The sequence below is a fragment of the Mytilus californianus genome, unplaced genomic scaffold (assembly GCF_021869535.1).
Source record: "Mytilus californianus isolate M0D057914Y unplaced genomic scaffold, xbMytCali1.0.p SCAF_2, whole genome shotgun sequence".
NCBI lineage: Eukaryota > Metazoa > Mollusca > Bivalvia > Mytilida > Mytilidae > Mytilus > Mytilus californianus.
The window spans coordinates 15,604,207-15,620,170 of NW_026262668.1; the positions used below are offsets into that span (position 1 = coordinate 15,604,207).

At 32.5% G+C, this 15,964-nt stretch overlaps 1 protein-coding gene across 2 annotated transcripts in view; it reads right to left on the reverse strand.

The window, feature by feature from the left end:
- LOC127729328 (neuronal calcium sensor 1-like) overlaps window positions 1–15,677 on the reverse strand; it is a 53,063-nt gene extending 37,386 nt beyond the window's left edge. Inside the window, exons 1-3 of one of the 2 annotated variants that reach the window (XM_052237085.1) lie at window positions 15,405–15,677; window positions 12,035–12,059; window positions 6,820–6,868 (exon numbers count right to left, since the gene is read on the reverse strand). In XM_052237085.1, coding sequence (XP_052093045.1) covers window positions 6,820–6,868; window positions 12,035–12,059; window positions 15,405–15,474 — 144 coding nt within the window. In that variant the 5' untranslated portion in view covers window positions 15,475–15,677. Of the gene's footprint in view, window positions 1–6,819; window positions 6,869–9,707; window positions 9,855–12,034; window positions 12,060–15,404 lie in introns of those variants that run through there. The other variant, XM_052237086.1, reaches the window with a different exon arrangement.
- Between the last annotated feature and the right edge of the window lie 287 nt (window positions 15,678–15,964).

The following is a 15,964-nucleotide window of genomic DNA, read 5'->3' on the forward strand; positions in this document are numbered from 1 at the left end:
GACATATATATATATGTCTCTGGTTTATGAAATTTCCCTTCTTGTGTCTTAACATATTTCACACATTAAAATACTTTCTTATGAATTTTTGATTAAAATGGTTTTCCTTTTCAATAGATTCTCCCCTTTTTACTTCAATAGCCGGTGTCTTTGATCTGACAGCGTGTGTGATCTCTATTTAGAAAACTTGTATATTTTGCATGCATCTGAAGTTTTTTATCATTTAAAAAAACTATTAATTAGTTACATATAATTGTATTTAAAACAGTTTTCTTGTTTTTAAAGATTGCTTTTTAACTCTGATAATTAATTGTAAAGAATTTCTCTTTGATCTTACCAAGCGCAATCAAGTCCTCATTATACAATTGTTATTATTTGTGGAGTTAAAATTTTGACAAAAAATGTTTGCTTTATTTTTTCTGTTAAGCGTCCAGCCTTTATCTATATGTTCATATTTTAAAATATATACATACAAATGTATAACTAAATATCAGATAATTGATCATTTTGAAAATGACGTAATCTTATGCACATTCGTACCGATTTTAGAACATGGTGTCGTAAACCTTTAACTAACCGCTTTAACGAAAGTATTTTAATAAAAATATACTTTTTTTCGTATAAAATGACTATATTCCCCATGTAAACAATTTTATGTCCATTGTGCTCTTATAAAACACCTTTGTGCTACATTGTGCACAAAGGAGGTCCTTTGCAGTGTTTTTAGAGACCGACTTTTATTATGGATGTTTAATACATTGACAAGTCCTTAAAGTGTTCATCTACTAGTATACAGACCTAAAAGCCTTTGTATTAGATTTGTCATCATAATGATGTTTGACATTACACATGACATTACACATTCACTGTGTATGTACCAATAAAACTCACATTGAAAACATAATGTACAATGTAAGGCTAAGGTACATATAGCGACATCTGAAGATCGTACAGATATATCTACTTATTGTATAGTGAGAACATATTTCATAGAGAATGTAACCAAAAGTTAGTGCCAAATAATATATCATATTGATCTAGTGCAAATAAAGCTACAAATTAGTTACGTCATTAGTGACAAAAATATGTTTTAAATAGTTTTTCATGCTTTGCTATATATGTACAGTTAAACAGTTATTACATAAATATTATTGCATATCCCTCATAGAATACATATTGCACTCATATGTTCATGCAATATAACTAGAGGCTCTAAAGAGCCTGTGTCGCTCACCTTGGTCTATGTGCATATTAAACAAAGGACACAGATGGATTCATGACAAAATTGTGTTTTGGTATTGGTGATGTGTTTGTAGATCTTACTTTACTGAACATTCTTGCTGCTTACAATTATCTCTATCTATAATGAACTTGGCCCAGTAGTTACAGTGGAAAATATTATGTAAAAATTAACAAAAATTTATGAAAATTGTAAAAAATTGACTATAAAGGGCAATAACTCCTTAAGTGGTCAATTGACAATTTGGTCTTGTTGACTTATTTGTAGATCTTACTTTGCTGTACATTATTGCTGTTTACAGTTTATCTCTATCTATAATAATATTCAAGGTAATAACCAAAAGCTGCAAAATTTTCTTAAAATTACCAATTCAGGGGCAGCAACCCAACGTGTTGCCCTGATTGGTCTGAAAATTTCAGGGCAGATAGATCTTGATCTAATGAACAATTTTATCCTTGTCAGATTTGCTCTAAATGCTTTGGTTTCAGAGATATGAGCCAAAAACTGCATTTTACCCTATGTACTATTTTTTAGCCATGTCGGCCATCTTGGTTCGCGGGCGGGGTCATCGGACACAATTTTTTAACCTTGATACCCTAATGATGATTGTGGACAAGTTTGGTTAAATTTGTCTTAGTAGTTTCAGAGGAGAAGATTTTTGTAAAAGATTACAAAAATTTACAAAAAATGGTTAAAAATAGACTATAAAGGGCAATAACTCCTTAAGGGGTCAACTGACCATTTTGGTCAAGTTGACTTATTTGTAGATCTTACTTTGCTGAACTTTATTGCTGTTTACAGTTTATCTCTATCTATAATAATATTCAAGATAATAACCAAAAACGGCAAAATTTCCTTAAAATTACCAATTATGGGGCAGCAACCCAACAACGGGTTGTCAGATTCATCTGAAAATTTCAGGGCAGATAAATCCTGACCTGATTAACAATTTTACCCCTGTCAGATTTGCTCTAAATGCTTTGGTTTCAGAGATATAAGCCAAAATCTACATTTTACCCCTATGTTCTATTTTTAGCCATGGCGGCCATCTTGATTGGTTGGCCGGGTCACCGGACCCATTTTTTAAACTAAATACCCAAATGATGATTGTGGCCAAGTTTGGTCAAATTTGGCCCAGTAGTTTCAGAGGAGAAGATTTTTGTAAAAGTTTACGGACGACGGATGCAGGACGCTGGACGACGGACGCCAAGTGATGAGAAAAGCTCGCTTGGCCCTTTGGGCCAGGTGAGCTAAAAACCAACTCTGAGCAATATTCACCCATATTCATGCAATAACCCTATATCATTGTGACATAAATTTAACATACTAAAGAAATATGAGTGTGACAATGAACCTTGTGACAGCATAAGCTTGGCATGACAGCGATTGATAGTTCCAGCATCCAACAAGCTGAATTTGATATCAGGGGCTTAGTAGGATATGGCATGTCTACTTCTGGTCTTTTCAATCAAATAGGCAAAAATAAGTACATCAACACTTAATTGTTTTAATCATGAAAAAGTATCATATTGCACAAGCTTGCAAATAAATTTATAGTAACACTTTTTTGTATAGAAACACTTATATTACATCTAAAATGACAAAAACACCAATTCACCTTGTTTTACTCCAAATGGTATCATTACATGTACATGTAGAGAAATATGGTAAGAAAACTATGGGAAATATTACAATGCTACGCAATAATCTATAATATATTGCTTCTGCCTGATTAAAATTATTCGTCTATCACATCTTTTCTGAAAGATTCAAGAAATATTGACTTTTCTATTTCTATTTCCATTTATATAGAGATAATCCCTAGAGATTATCAATGGATTATCTATTGTTATTCTCATGTGTTAATAAGAGATTTTAGTACCTTTTATGCGTTTTGTCAAATATTGCCTTTAAAATTAAGTAAATTGCAATTTCTGATCATAGAGATTTAAGAAACACATTCATAATTTTACATGCTTAATGTATTTTACAAAAACAAAGTTATAAGAATTCATTAGCTGTTTATTAACGGTTGTTGTTAAAATCACTCTTATGTACGTGATGTAGTTTGAGACCAAAGAAAAACAAAATTTCAAATTTTTTAAATCATTTAATTTGAAATGTTCTTGTTAAAATATTGATTTATAAATAGCTAAATTGCAATTCACCTAACTTGTTTTCAAGATTCTTTAGAAAAAATATACATATAATTCATTGTAATAACAATACCCCACATGAATTCTCCTCACAATGAATCTAGAATAAATTAATGGAAAAAAGGATAGGACAAATTAATTCATGACACAAAATCTTTACATGCACTTAATAAATGAAAGAAGAATGTGTCTGAGAAAAGACAGAAAGACAGATGGTCAAGGGTAACACTGAATGCCCCCTTCATTTTGTGGCAGGGGCATAAAAAGAAGATGTCCTCGCTCAAGCTTGCTTTTCAAATGAAAATGGGATGGAGGGAAAGACAGAAGGATGGAAAGACAGGATGGATGGATGGTCAAGGGTAACAATTAATAACAAATAGCACAAGAGTGCACATGCTTAAATGTCTTGCCTACTATACTGACAATTGATTTTATGTTGATAGTCCTAAATATAAAGTTTTACTACAAGCATCACATTAACATTCATGATTCAAGAAAATGAGGCCAAGGTCAGATAAACCAAACCCGAAATACATGTACACCTTTAATACAATCATTCCATACACCAAATATAGATGACTATTGCTTATAGTATAAAAGAAACAGACCAAACCATGGAAAATATATATTGACCAATGAACAGTGAAAGTGAGGTCAAGGTCAGATGAACCCTGCCAGACAAACATGTACACCTTAAAATCATTGTGTCAAATATAGTTGACCTTTTGCTTATAGTATCTAAGAAACAAAGTTAACCAGGAAAACTGAACATTGACCAATGAACCATGAAAATGAGGTGAAGGTCAGATGATAACTGCCAGACAGACATATACACCTTACAATCATTCCATAAACCAAATATAGGTGACCTATTGCTTAAAATTTAAGAAAAACAGACCAAAACACAAACACTTAACATTGAGCAATGAACCATAAAAATGAGGTCAAGGTCAAATAAAACCTGCCAGATGGACATATACACCTTACAATCATTACATACACCAAATATAGTAGACCTATTGCTTATAGTATCTGAGATATGGACTTGACCACAAAAACTTAACCTTGTTCACTGATCCGTGAAATGAGGTCGAGGTCAAGTGAAAACTGTCTGACAGGCATGAGGATTTAGCAAGGTATGCACATACCAAATATAGTTATCCTATCACTCATAATAAGAGAGAAATTAACATTACAAATAATCTTAACTTTTTTTTCAAGTAGTCACTGAACCATGAAAATGAGGTCAAGGACATTGGACATATGACAGATGGAAACTTCATATCATAAGGCATCTATATACAAAGTATGAAGCATCCAGGTCTTCTATCTTCTGAAATATTAAGCTTTTAAAAAGTAAGTTAATGTCGCCGCCGCCAGATCACTATCCAAATGTCTAGCTTTCTGCGACAAAAATGAATTTTGCATTAATGGCTGTACTTCATCTCAAAAGTCAGTTTCCCTTTGATGGAAAGCTTACACAGTTTGAAGTGGCCCTAGCACTAATTTGAGCATAATTCTAGTGTTGTCGATAAAGCTTACATAGTTTAAAATGGCCCCTAGCTAGCACCAGTTTGAGCATAATTCTAGTATTGTCGATAAAGCTTACACTGTTTAAGATGGCCCCTAGCATCAGTTTGAGCATAAATTCTAGTGTTGTCAATAAAGCTTACACAGTTTAAGATGGCCCTAGCACCAGTTTGAGCATAATTCTAGTATTGTCGATAAAGCTTACACAGTTTAAGATGGCCCCTAGCACCAGTTTGAGCATTAATTCTAGTGTTGTTGATAAAGCTTACACAGTTTAAGATGGCCCCTAGCACCAGTTTGAGCATAATTCTAGTGTTGTTGATAAAGCTTACACAGTTTAAGGTGGCCCTAGCACTAGTTTGAGCATAATTCTAAGTGTTGTCGATAAAGCTTACACAGTTTAAAATGGCCCCTAGCACCAGTTTGAGCATAATTCTAGTGTTGTCGATAAACCTTACACAGTTTAAGATGGCCCCTAGCACCAGTTTGAGCATAATTTTAGTATTGTCGATAAAGCTTACACAGTTTCAGATGGCCCCTAACTTGCCCTAGCACCAGTTTGAGCCTAATTCTAGTTTTGTCGATAAACCTTACAGAGTTTAAGATGGCCCCTAGCACCTGTTTGAGCATATTTCTAGTATTGTCAATAAAGCTTCATATGTGCACTGAAGATCAAAGATGCAAGTTCATATCAAGAAACTGAAGTCTTAAACAGCCAAAAAAAATTGAACAAATGCAGTATAATTTCCCCATCAGTCAAAATAGCAAAATATAGCTGTTATACCAACATTAAAAAGAACTGATTCATCATATCAAGATACATGTTATAAATATAGCAGGAAATTAGGTATGTCATAATGAATACAGGAAATACTTCAGAAGGACAGAAAAAACCATAAAGCTGCATTTAAACTTTACATTTATCCACTGATTTTATAGATGTGATGTCATTTGATTACAAGTATATCACATGAACATAAATATTTAATGTCTTTTAGTTAATAAATAGCTTGACATCCTATTTTTATCCAACAATCCAACAATTAAAAATTGTAACGTGATATCATGACTAGAGAAGCAACAAACTGCTTTGACTATTATTACTGTGATACGGGTTTATCTTTAAGTTATTTTGAGGAGTAAAATCTATGTACAAACTAAAATTACCAAACTACACGACATGAAGTTGCTCTCAAGCTTTCTAAACAAAACTTTGTGGTAACGATTGCCAATGAGACAACTATCCACCAGACGAAATGATGTGGATGACTTGAAACTTATCATGTCTATGTCACCTTAGTCTTGTCTCCAAATACTTACTTTTTTAATCAACCTAAAGATTCACAAATATCATGCATTTATCTTTATGTATATTAGTGACACACCTTCTGTTGTTGGGTGTCAATAATACAAACCATCATGAACAGACAGACAGACAAATACATCCATACATACACAAAGTGATTTCTATATACCACCACCCTCCTCCTGGGATTTGGTTTAAGGTGAGGTATTTCCTTGCTTGCCTATGGTAAGTCGATTATAAAGGGCTGTCTAGAATAACTAGCCAGAAAAACTCAATCAATTCAAATAGCTAATTCTGAATATGGTGTAGTAAATTTAATCTAGTATCTATAACTTTGTAATAGTTGAATCAAGAAGGAATACTGTGGATTCATTATTATTCGTTGGATACCAATTTTCGTGGATTTCGTGGGTACAGGTGAACCACGAATTCAAATGTTCAACGAACTGCAAATTTTCTTTAGGGTTGTATGCAGATTTTGGCAAAACCACGAAATTAGATATCCACGAAAATGCAGGTTTTTATCAATCCACGAAAATTGGTACCCACGAAAATAAATGAATCCACAGTACATAACCTTCACTAACCTCTTTTTGCAGCACACCACTTGGACAATCTTTCATAAAATCTCTATACCTAAAATAGATACATACATAATATTGATTTATTGATTTATTTGAAGATCTTTTTTGTTTTTAAAGTCTTTTACAATACAGTTTTATAGACAAAGATTGATAGTAATAATTAAGATGTAAATTTTGTATTGTCAAATTAATTTTTCTTATCAGTTTATTGTTACTTTCTAGCTATTTCTTTTAAAAAGTATAACATGTTTGTATACATATATATGTGCAAAATTCAATTGCTGAATTGAGTCAAATGTTTGATGAACACAAACTGTAGACAAAACCTGGGGGTCAAGTAAGAGCCAATTAAAAAAGGTTGCAAATCAAAATTGCTCAGGTGGTAAAATCATCAAAATGTGAGGATAATACTGCCATCTTTTGTCTCGTCACTTGAGAAAAAATGATTTTCCTAGTAAGTATGAGGAAACTAATGAGTTCTTAATCTTTTTTCTTGTCAACCCACAGATCGATCTGTTAAGACATACAGTTTTGTATTCTTAATCCTGAATATGCTGAATTATATACACTTATTAATCAAATTCTACCATGCAATTACAGAGATGTTGAGGCATTGAGTTGATTAATTTTTTTCAGCATGCAAACTGCTACAGATTTACTAAACCCTTCACAGACATACAATTCAGCTGTTTTCTGCTCTTTGATCGGATTGCTGGCTCTTTAACACATTCCCCATTTCCATTCTCAATTTTAATCATTTTTCCCTGGCCTTAATTCAAATGATATCTTGGAACTAATTTTTTTTTAAGCAAGTGAGAGAAAAAAAAGATTCCTTGAACAGGTTGGGCAATATTATATATACATAAACAAGTCTAAATTAAAAACAACGTTTAAACCTATGATTGCGTTGGTAAAAAACCGCAATTTTTATACGTGTGCATGCAAAACAAATTTCTTGGTAGAGGGGTCTAAATACAGCACAAACAACATTTTCCAAAAGACCAAATGAGTGAAAAAGTATATTTTAACAAAACGCATTTGACTAGCAGGTCGAACAACTGATGTTCTTAAACCCTGCTGACTGCCATTGGCGATTGCCAATTAACAGATCACAAGATGTAACAAAATAGATCTTATGATTAATTTATTACCAAACAGAAAACAATAAACTTGCGGAAAAGATGGTATACTGCAAACATGAGGTGCAAAAATTTGTACACCATATCTGGATTTCGACAATTACATGTAATGTCTCTTCAGCGATGTTAGAAATCGAAACAGTATTTGGAAGGCCATATAATTTACCTCAATTTAGGATAGACTCTTGAATTTTGAAAGAGTCAAAGTAGGATGAACAGATCATATAAACCTGAAGGCAAATATAATACAAGCCCAAACGAAAAAATATAAACAAGTCTAAATTGAAAACAACGTTCAAACCTATGATTGTGTTGGATAAAAACCTCAATTTTTATATGTGTGCATGCAAAACAAATTTCTTGGTAGAGGGGTCTAAATACAGCACAAACAACATTTTCCAAAAGACCAAATGAGTGAAAAAGTATATTTTAACAAAACCCATTTGACTAGCAGGTTGAACAACTGATGTTCTTAAACCCTGCTGACTGCCATTTGCGATTTCCAAATAAACAGATCACAAGATGTATTGTAACAAAATAGATCTTATTATTAATTAATTACCAAACTGAAAACAATAAACTTGCGGAAAAGATGGTACACTGCTGCAAACATGAGGTGCAAAAATTTGTACACCATATCCTGATTTCGACAATTAATGTCTCTTCGTGTGATGTAAGGAATTGAAATGGTATTTGGAAGGCCATATAATTTACCTTAATTTAGGATAGACTCTTGAATTTTGAAAGAGTCAAAAAAGGAAGAACAGATCATATAAACACGAAGGCAAATATAATACAAGCCCAAACGAAAAAATATAAACAAGTCTAAATTAAAAACAATATGATTGCGTTGGATAAAAACCACAATTTTTATACGTGTGCATGCAAAACAAATTTCTTGGTAGAGGGGTCTAAATACAACACAAACAACATTTTCCAAAAGACCAAATGAGTGAAAAAGTATATTTTAACAACACGCATTTGACTAGCAGGTCGAACAACTGATGTACTTAAACCCTGCTGACTGCCATTGGCGATTGCCAAATAAACAGATCACAAGATGTAACAAAATGGATCTTTATTATATAAAAGTAAATATCCTGCGAGTGATTTTACATATTTCTTTTAATAAATACTTGATAACTTTATATTGTACATATTCAGGATAATGCATGTGATTTTGCAGAAGACAAATAGTCTTAAACTTGTACACTTAATAAGAGTCTCATAAGACCCTGAATTGCTCATATGCCAATAATTTTGCCAATTTGAAAAAAAAAGTTTTACCTTTTCAATTTTAAGACAAAAAAATATATTCTTGAATAAACAACTTTTGGAGAAAATTCAAATGAAATCAATGCAATTTGTATATAGTCCCACTGAATCTCATTTATAGATATCATCTTAAAAATCATGGTCACAACATTTTTTTAACAAAATCTTCCAAGCCAGCACCCCGCCCCCCAAAAAACCCTCCACAAATCAGTCATCACAATATCAAAGACAAATGATATAGCAGATGCGGATAGAGAGGGGGGCCCCAAACTAGACAAAATTTGTAGTGAAACCGGTAAAAAGTCGGGATTAACAATAAATGAAGCTACATAAAGGGGGGCCGAGCAACCAGCCCCACCTAAATCCGCCCCTGTATAGGACCTCATAGTAGATCCCTATTTGACTTTTGTCTGTATACAATGTAGGGACAGAAGAATTCAGTCCAGCTACTACTTCAATAAGGAGATTTGCCTATACCTCTATGTATATTAGGAGATTACGGTAAATACGGCGGTAACAAGTTAAGATTCTGTATAACATGTTGGGAGTCAGCATCCCCTTGGTTGACAGTGCTTAATAGAATTGAGAACTAGGAATCTTCTCTATCACCCTCTTACTATTAGAGTTAACATTCCGCGGGAAATCTTGTAAATACTAAAATAATGACGTGGACCCGGGGCTTCCCCTTATAATAGTTTTTACAGGAACTGGGGTACCTTCATGACGAATAACGGTAAAAAATCTTGCCAAATGACGTTAATGGTAATTTTTGGTGCATGACGATAAAATGTACACTTTCTTTAAGACGATAAAAAAGTCGACTGATTTTGACGAATCTTCTTCTTCTCTAGATTTTTACACCCTTTATAGGGTGACCATACTTTCGTATGTCAAACAGTTCCACCACCAAAAAAATAAACGAAAATAATGAAAATTAACAATCATAACACAACAACATTATATACACTATTTACATTAGGAACTTTTAAAGTTTTTATGACTTTTTACATGGGAAGTTTACAGTTTTTAAGACTTTTTACATGGGAAGTTTAGACTGATTTTTATGATTTTTTACTTCGGGCAGTTTTGATTATTTTGGTCTGCTGATACTAAATGTAATAAAATTTACAGATTAAATCACATATTTACTTTTTAGATAATTCACAGAAGGAAAAGACAAAATTTATAGTCTGTGACCTTTGCTTGAAAAATTCACCTTTATATTTTAAGTTATTTATTTAATTATTCATTGCTGCCCTTCCCATCCTTGCACCCACTTTCAGGCATTCTTTTTCTTTGCTTGGTCTTTCATCACCAGTTGGTATCGTTCATTGTGTATGAGGAACACTAGCCTTCTTGCTTGGAATTCTATTTTAGACATCAGGTCGGATGTGATTCTGTATATCTTTTGTATTTTTGTAATGTCCATTAATATTTGAATTGTAATTTCACATGTAAGGTCTTCTTCACGCACATCCCCATTTGCGGTAAGGAGGTTCTTAATTGTTTGTAGAATTGGATCTCGCAGGTAATTCCAAGCTCCACATTGTATAAGCAAATGTTCTAATGTTTTTCTTTACAATCGCACGCTTTACAATGATCTTCAGTTCCTTCTTTGTATATCTTATATCTGAGAATCACGTTAATTTTTTTCCAAAAAATAACAGTAACGATAATTATTTGAGACCTTTGACGAATCACGATAAGGATATTTTGACGAATCACGATAAGGATATTTTGACGAATCACAATAAGGATATTTTGACGAATCACGGTAAAATTTTAACCAATTTGACGCTAACGGGTAGCCGAAAATTACCGTTTGACGCCTGACGGTAAAGGGCATTCCTATCCTCATGCGGGCCATCTAAACAGTTTTTCTACCGGTCAGATGGTTGAAACATAACAGAAACATTGCACACATACCAAAGTAATGGCAAATGCTGAACATGTATTGTGAAATTTTCCCTCTTTTGTCAGATTTTGGGAATTGACTATATCATTATTCAGAAGAAATTTCCGAAAACCGTTTAAACGGTACCAACTTTGTGTGATCAAAACAGGTACGCAGTTTTCAGCTAAGATCGTTGAAACTTCATGGGCAGATTGTATATATGCTGAAGGTATGAATCTGCTATTGTGGAAATGTGGATTGATTTTCGTATCTGTCCAGGCTAGGGGATTGACTTGCTTTTCATTTTTTTTCAGCAAATTGTCACGCCAAAAGGCAATACCATTTGTGTGTTATTGACTATTCCTGCAGTTTTCAAGCAAGATCCTTTAAAATTCACACCTTTTGAAGTTATGCACCTCCAATCATGGAGTTGTGTACAGATTTTCACATATTCTACATCGAATACTTCCAAGTGCATTACAGACCATTCTACAGTGCAAAAAAAAAATCTATGCAACGTCCTTGAGATCTAGATTTTACTGTCACTCCCTTTTAAAGCAAAATTTTTAGGTGGAACCCCCTCCCTTCTCATGAGAAAACATGATAAGACGGGAAACTTTACTGATAACACATTTAATACAAAGTCACAGAATTATTTGTAACTTGATATAAAATTAATGAGATGTGGTATGATTGCCAATGTGACAGCTATCCACCATTGTCCATAACCGGGTTCTCTGTTGGAAAATAAACATCTTATCGGTTATGTAGCCAAAACTTTCAGTTTTGAAGTTTTGAAGTAAAGAATACTTTGGTTCCGAGATCAATATTAAAAAAAACAAGGACACAGTAGACTGTCAAGGTCAGTATTAGCAATGCATGGCTCAGGGCAAGCATCGGACGTACTTACCATTGCTGCAACTCTTTCTTGTCAACTGAAACAAGACACAATTTGTTTATTAAGAAATGTACAGTGTATAACTGTGTATATATATAGTGCTTAAGTAATTAGCATATTAAGATACAGACAAAACATCCACCAAAGCCATAGGACGAAGACGTGAACACACAGTTCATCTTATTATGAGAAAATACTCACGCTGTATGTCATTCTCAATCATGTCATTCTATGATATCAATTTGATTTATGCATATCTTTATAGCTAAAAGTATATTTCACTAAATATTGTAGGTGTCATTCTGAAGAAAGATGGACTTTGAAAATAGATAAGACAAAGTGAGAATGGATCATGTGAAATTTAAAACGTGGACAATTTTTTACCAAATGCTACCTTACATTGTACCTTTCACAATACTTTACAGGACATTCAATAATCTATAAGAATAGTTTCAATAATGTACCTCTCACACAGAGGACTTTGTCTTTTGCTTTCCTAGATTTTCTTACCGATGAACAGATTGATTTGATGATACAGAAGAGTGGCGAAAGATACCAAAGGTACGCTCAAACTCATAAGTCGAACATACACTGACAATGCCATGACAAAAAAACTGTAGAAAGATAAGAAAGTAACTTACAGGATGACACAAAAGCGTGTGAAACACTTCCAGATAAACAAAAATCATATAAACCAAGTAGATTTGCTCGGGCCATGCATATTATAAATGAAACATATTTGTGGCCTTTCAATCTTAGCTCTAACATGGACAGAGCCGGTGTAGCAGTTGAATAATGCAACAGACGAGTCGTAAAATAATGAGACTGTATATAGATCACGCTTTCCTATTCTCAATTAGTTTACACTCGAATGGATTAAGTGTTAAAACCGTCATTAACTGTGCAAGAAAAACATAACCAGGTGAAGTGCAAAGTCTATAATTGGCAAGATATAGCACCGGAAGTGTAAAGTTGGCAAATCCATAATACTTAAAGAACGAATTCGCCAAATTTTTTTTAGGAAAACGAGTGTCTCAAACTGAAAGACATGTACTTAAAATGGTCCAAGTTTTCTCAATTAGCATCGGACATTAATAATATAGAAGGGTTAATCATGTTTGAGAGTGCTATCTCTATCCTCCCATTACAAGGGACCGTGCATAGTGTAAACAGAACACATCAACAGAACAATCTATAAAAAACAGCTGAAATGGGTAAGACTAATCAGAATGGTACTAAATACAAAAACAAAAAAAAAAACAAAAAAAAACACTAAAGACAAAAGACACAAAAGAACTGTCAAGAAAGTATTTGCAGTTACTGAGATCTATTTTTTTAAACCCCAATTGAAACTGATATCAATCCTTACACCTCCAACCGATTTAGTGAAAAAAAAATGCCATAAACAGTCTGAGAAAAGCATGCCCTTGTGAAAACATAAATATTGACAGGAATCAGGGCCATAAGTTTTTATAACTAGATATAGCAGTATATGTTTATTTATATATATTAAATTTTGGAAAATATAATCAATGTTAGTACCGATAAAGACTGCAACATTCAAAGATCTTTATACAATTATAAAATTTATGATTTGTAAGAATAACTTAATTCAAAGGACCAATATGTTAACATGGATCGTATCTTAATTTACGAGTTTGATATTTTCAGTTATGTGTTGAGCAGTATAAAAAGCAATATTTGACATTCAGAGATTTTATAATAAAGTTCGTATAGATGACCTTTATAAATAAGTTTCCTTGATGGACTGAATATTTTTTTTTATCTTTTCCTCTTTTCATAATTCAGAGCTCTCGTATACTTATACATATTTTGGGGTTTGAGCTCTCAAGATGAAGGTAAATCCAGAAAAGCACTTCAGACCAAATTATTAAATTGTTTTTATTGCAAAAAAAAAATATCAGGGAAATCTTGAGATAAGTTAGAAATCAATCATTATGTTCAGCTTTCAAGAACTAGTGCGAATTTTCTATGTCAAATTATACGACCTCAGCTTTTTTCGGTCGTATAAATATAGTATGATGACATTTAGATCTACGGAATGATACAGTTGTCGATTCAAAAATAAAAATATACAACACGCTTGTGGTCAATAATATGAATAAAAAGACTACATTGTCATTAACCGAATTGCGCCATTATTCATATAGGACATTCCATACTATTTAACTCATTGCAAATATATTTTTATTTTCAGTTTTCCTCCAAAATTGAATTAATGATGGTTGTAGAAGTCAGCTTTTTGATTGTTCTATCGCTTGTCTTCCCTGGATGTTGTTCTATCGCTTGTCTTTCCTCGGTGTTTTTCTACTTCCCTTGACAGGCATCTATTACATTTTCTTCATATCGTTAGGTTTGTTTTTTTAATAGCATTTCTATATAATTTCTAGTTTACTTTTAAATGTAACTGTGGTTAATTTAAAAGGTTACGTTATAGTTCTTTTAGTTTCATATATATGATAATTTAAGTTTAATAAAGCGGGTATTTTTTAGTCGCAGCAGATCTTAGATGCATTAGTTACTTTTAATATCAAGCTTCAGATCCTTAGCTTTAGTTTAACTAAAGTATTTTGATATCTTTAGTTGTACACACTTTTCTTTTGTTTAGTTTTACTTATCATGAATAAAAGTGAATATGAATTATGTCAACGAGACAGTATTTTTAAATGTAACTGTGGTTAATTTAAAAGGTTACGTTATAGTTCTTTTAGTTTCATATATATGATAATTTAAGTTTAATAAAGCGGGTATTTTTTAGTCGCAGCAGATCTTAGATGCATTAGTTACTTTTAATATCAAGCTTCAGATCCTTAGCTTTAGTTTAACTAAAGTATTTTGATATCTTTAGTTGTACACACTTTTCTTTTGTTTAGTTTTACTTATCATGAATAAAAGTGAATATGAATTATGTCAACGAGACAGTAACTAAAGTCCTCGGTGAGATTCAAGGGGCTAAACTATATGTCAAGCTCAAATACCATTGCTTCAAAACTTTAAATCTGAACATTTTAATTTTCTACACGGTATAATTTCTTTTCCAGGTGATCATCTATACCTGAATTTTTCAATATGCCAATATATTTATACTTTTTATAGAAATATTTAGTAATTAAAACTTCTGATACTTCTTTGAATCATAAATAAATGAAACCACCCTGACCTTTCAAACAAAAAGAAAAAGGAATGATTATGAATATTGAATATCGATATTAACAACTGAATTGAAGTTCCTAGATGTCAATTGTTCATCAAAGTTTAACGGAAAAACTCAAGTTTTGTTTTTTAGTTAGTGTATTATGCTAAGAAAAAATATCAATAAAATCGTTAAGAAATTAAATAAACCATAAGTTTAAGAACTTACAATATGTGCATTCTAACAATTCCTTTAAATCATCAGCTGCAAGTTTACTCCCTTTCTTTCCCATCCCCATGCATCATTTGGAATCTCAGGTGTGTCGCAATTATCTTTTAATCCTAATCCGTAAGTTATATTTTACTATGGAACTCCGCCATATTTACAAATTTCAACTTGTCACATGTCGCTCAGAAACATCACGTGTGTAAAAATCAGCATCAGATACAGTTAATACAATTAATTGAATTAATTAAGAGTTGTGAGACATCACGTTCTAGACTAAAGCTGTTCAGATTGATTGGAAATCAACTGTGATTTTTAATGGAAATTTAACCATATTTTGCCTTTCTGAAGAATATCAGAAGCGCTATAAAAGCTGATAGCGTAATCAACTAGAAACAATTATCGAACTTCTACATATACAGGCTAGCAGATTAGAAAGACATTCCATAAACGACACCTGAAAGTCGCATTGAAGGAAGTGGCTATATAGCCTACAATTAGGAAGTTGTTTGTTGTATTATTATATGTGTTATGGTAGAACTTCAGTCGTTAATTTGAAAAGT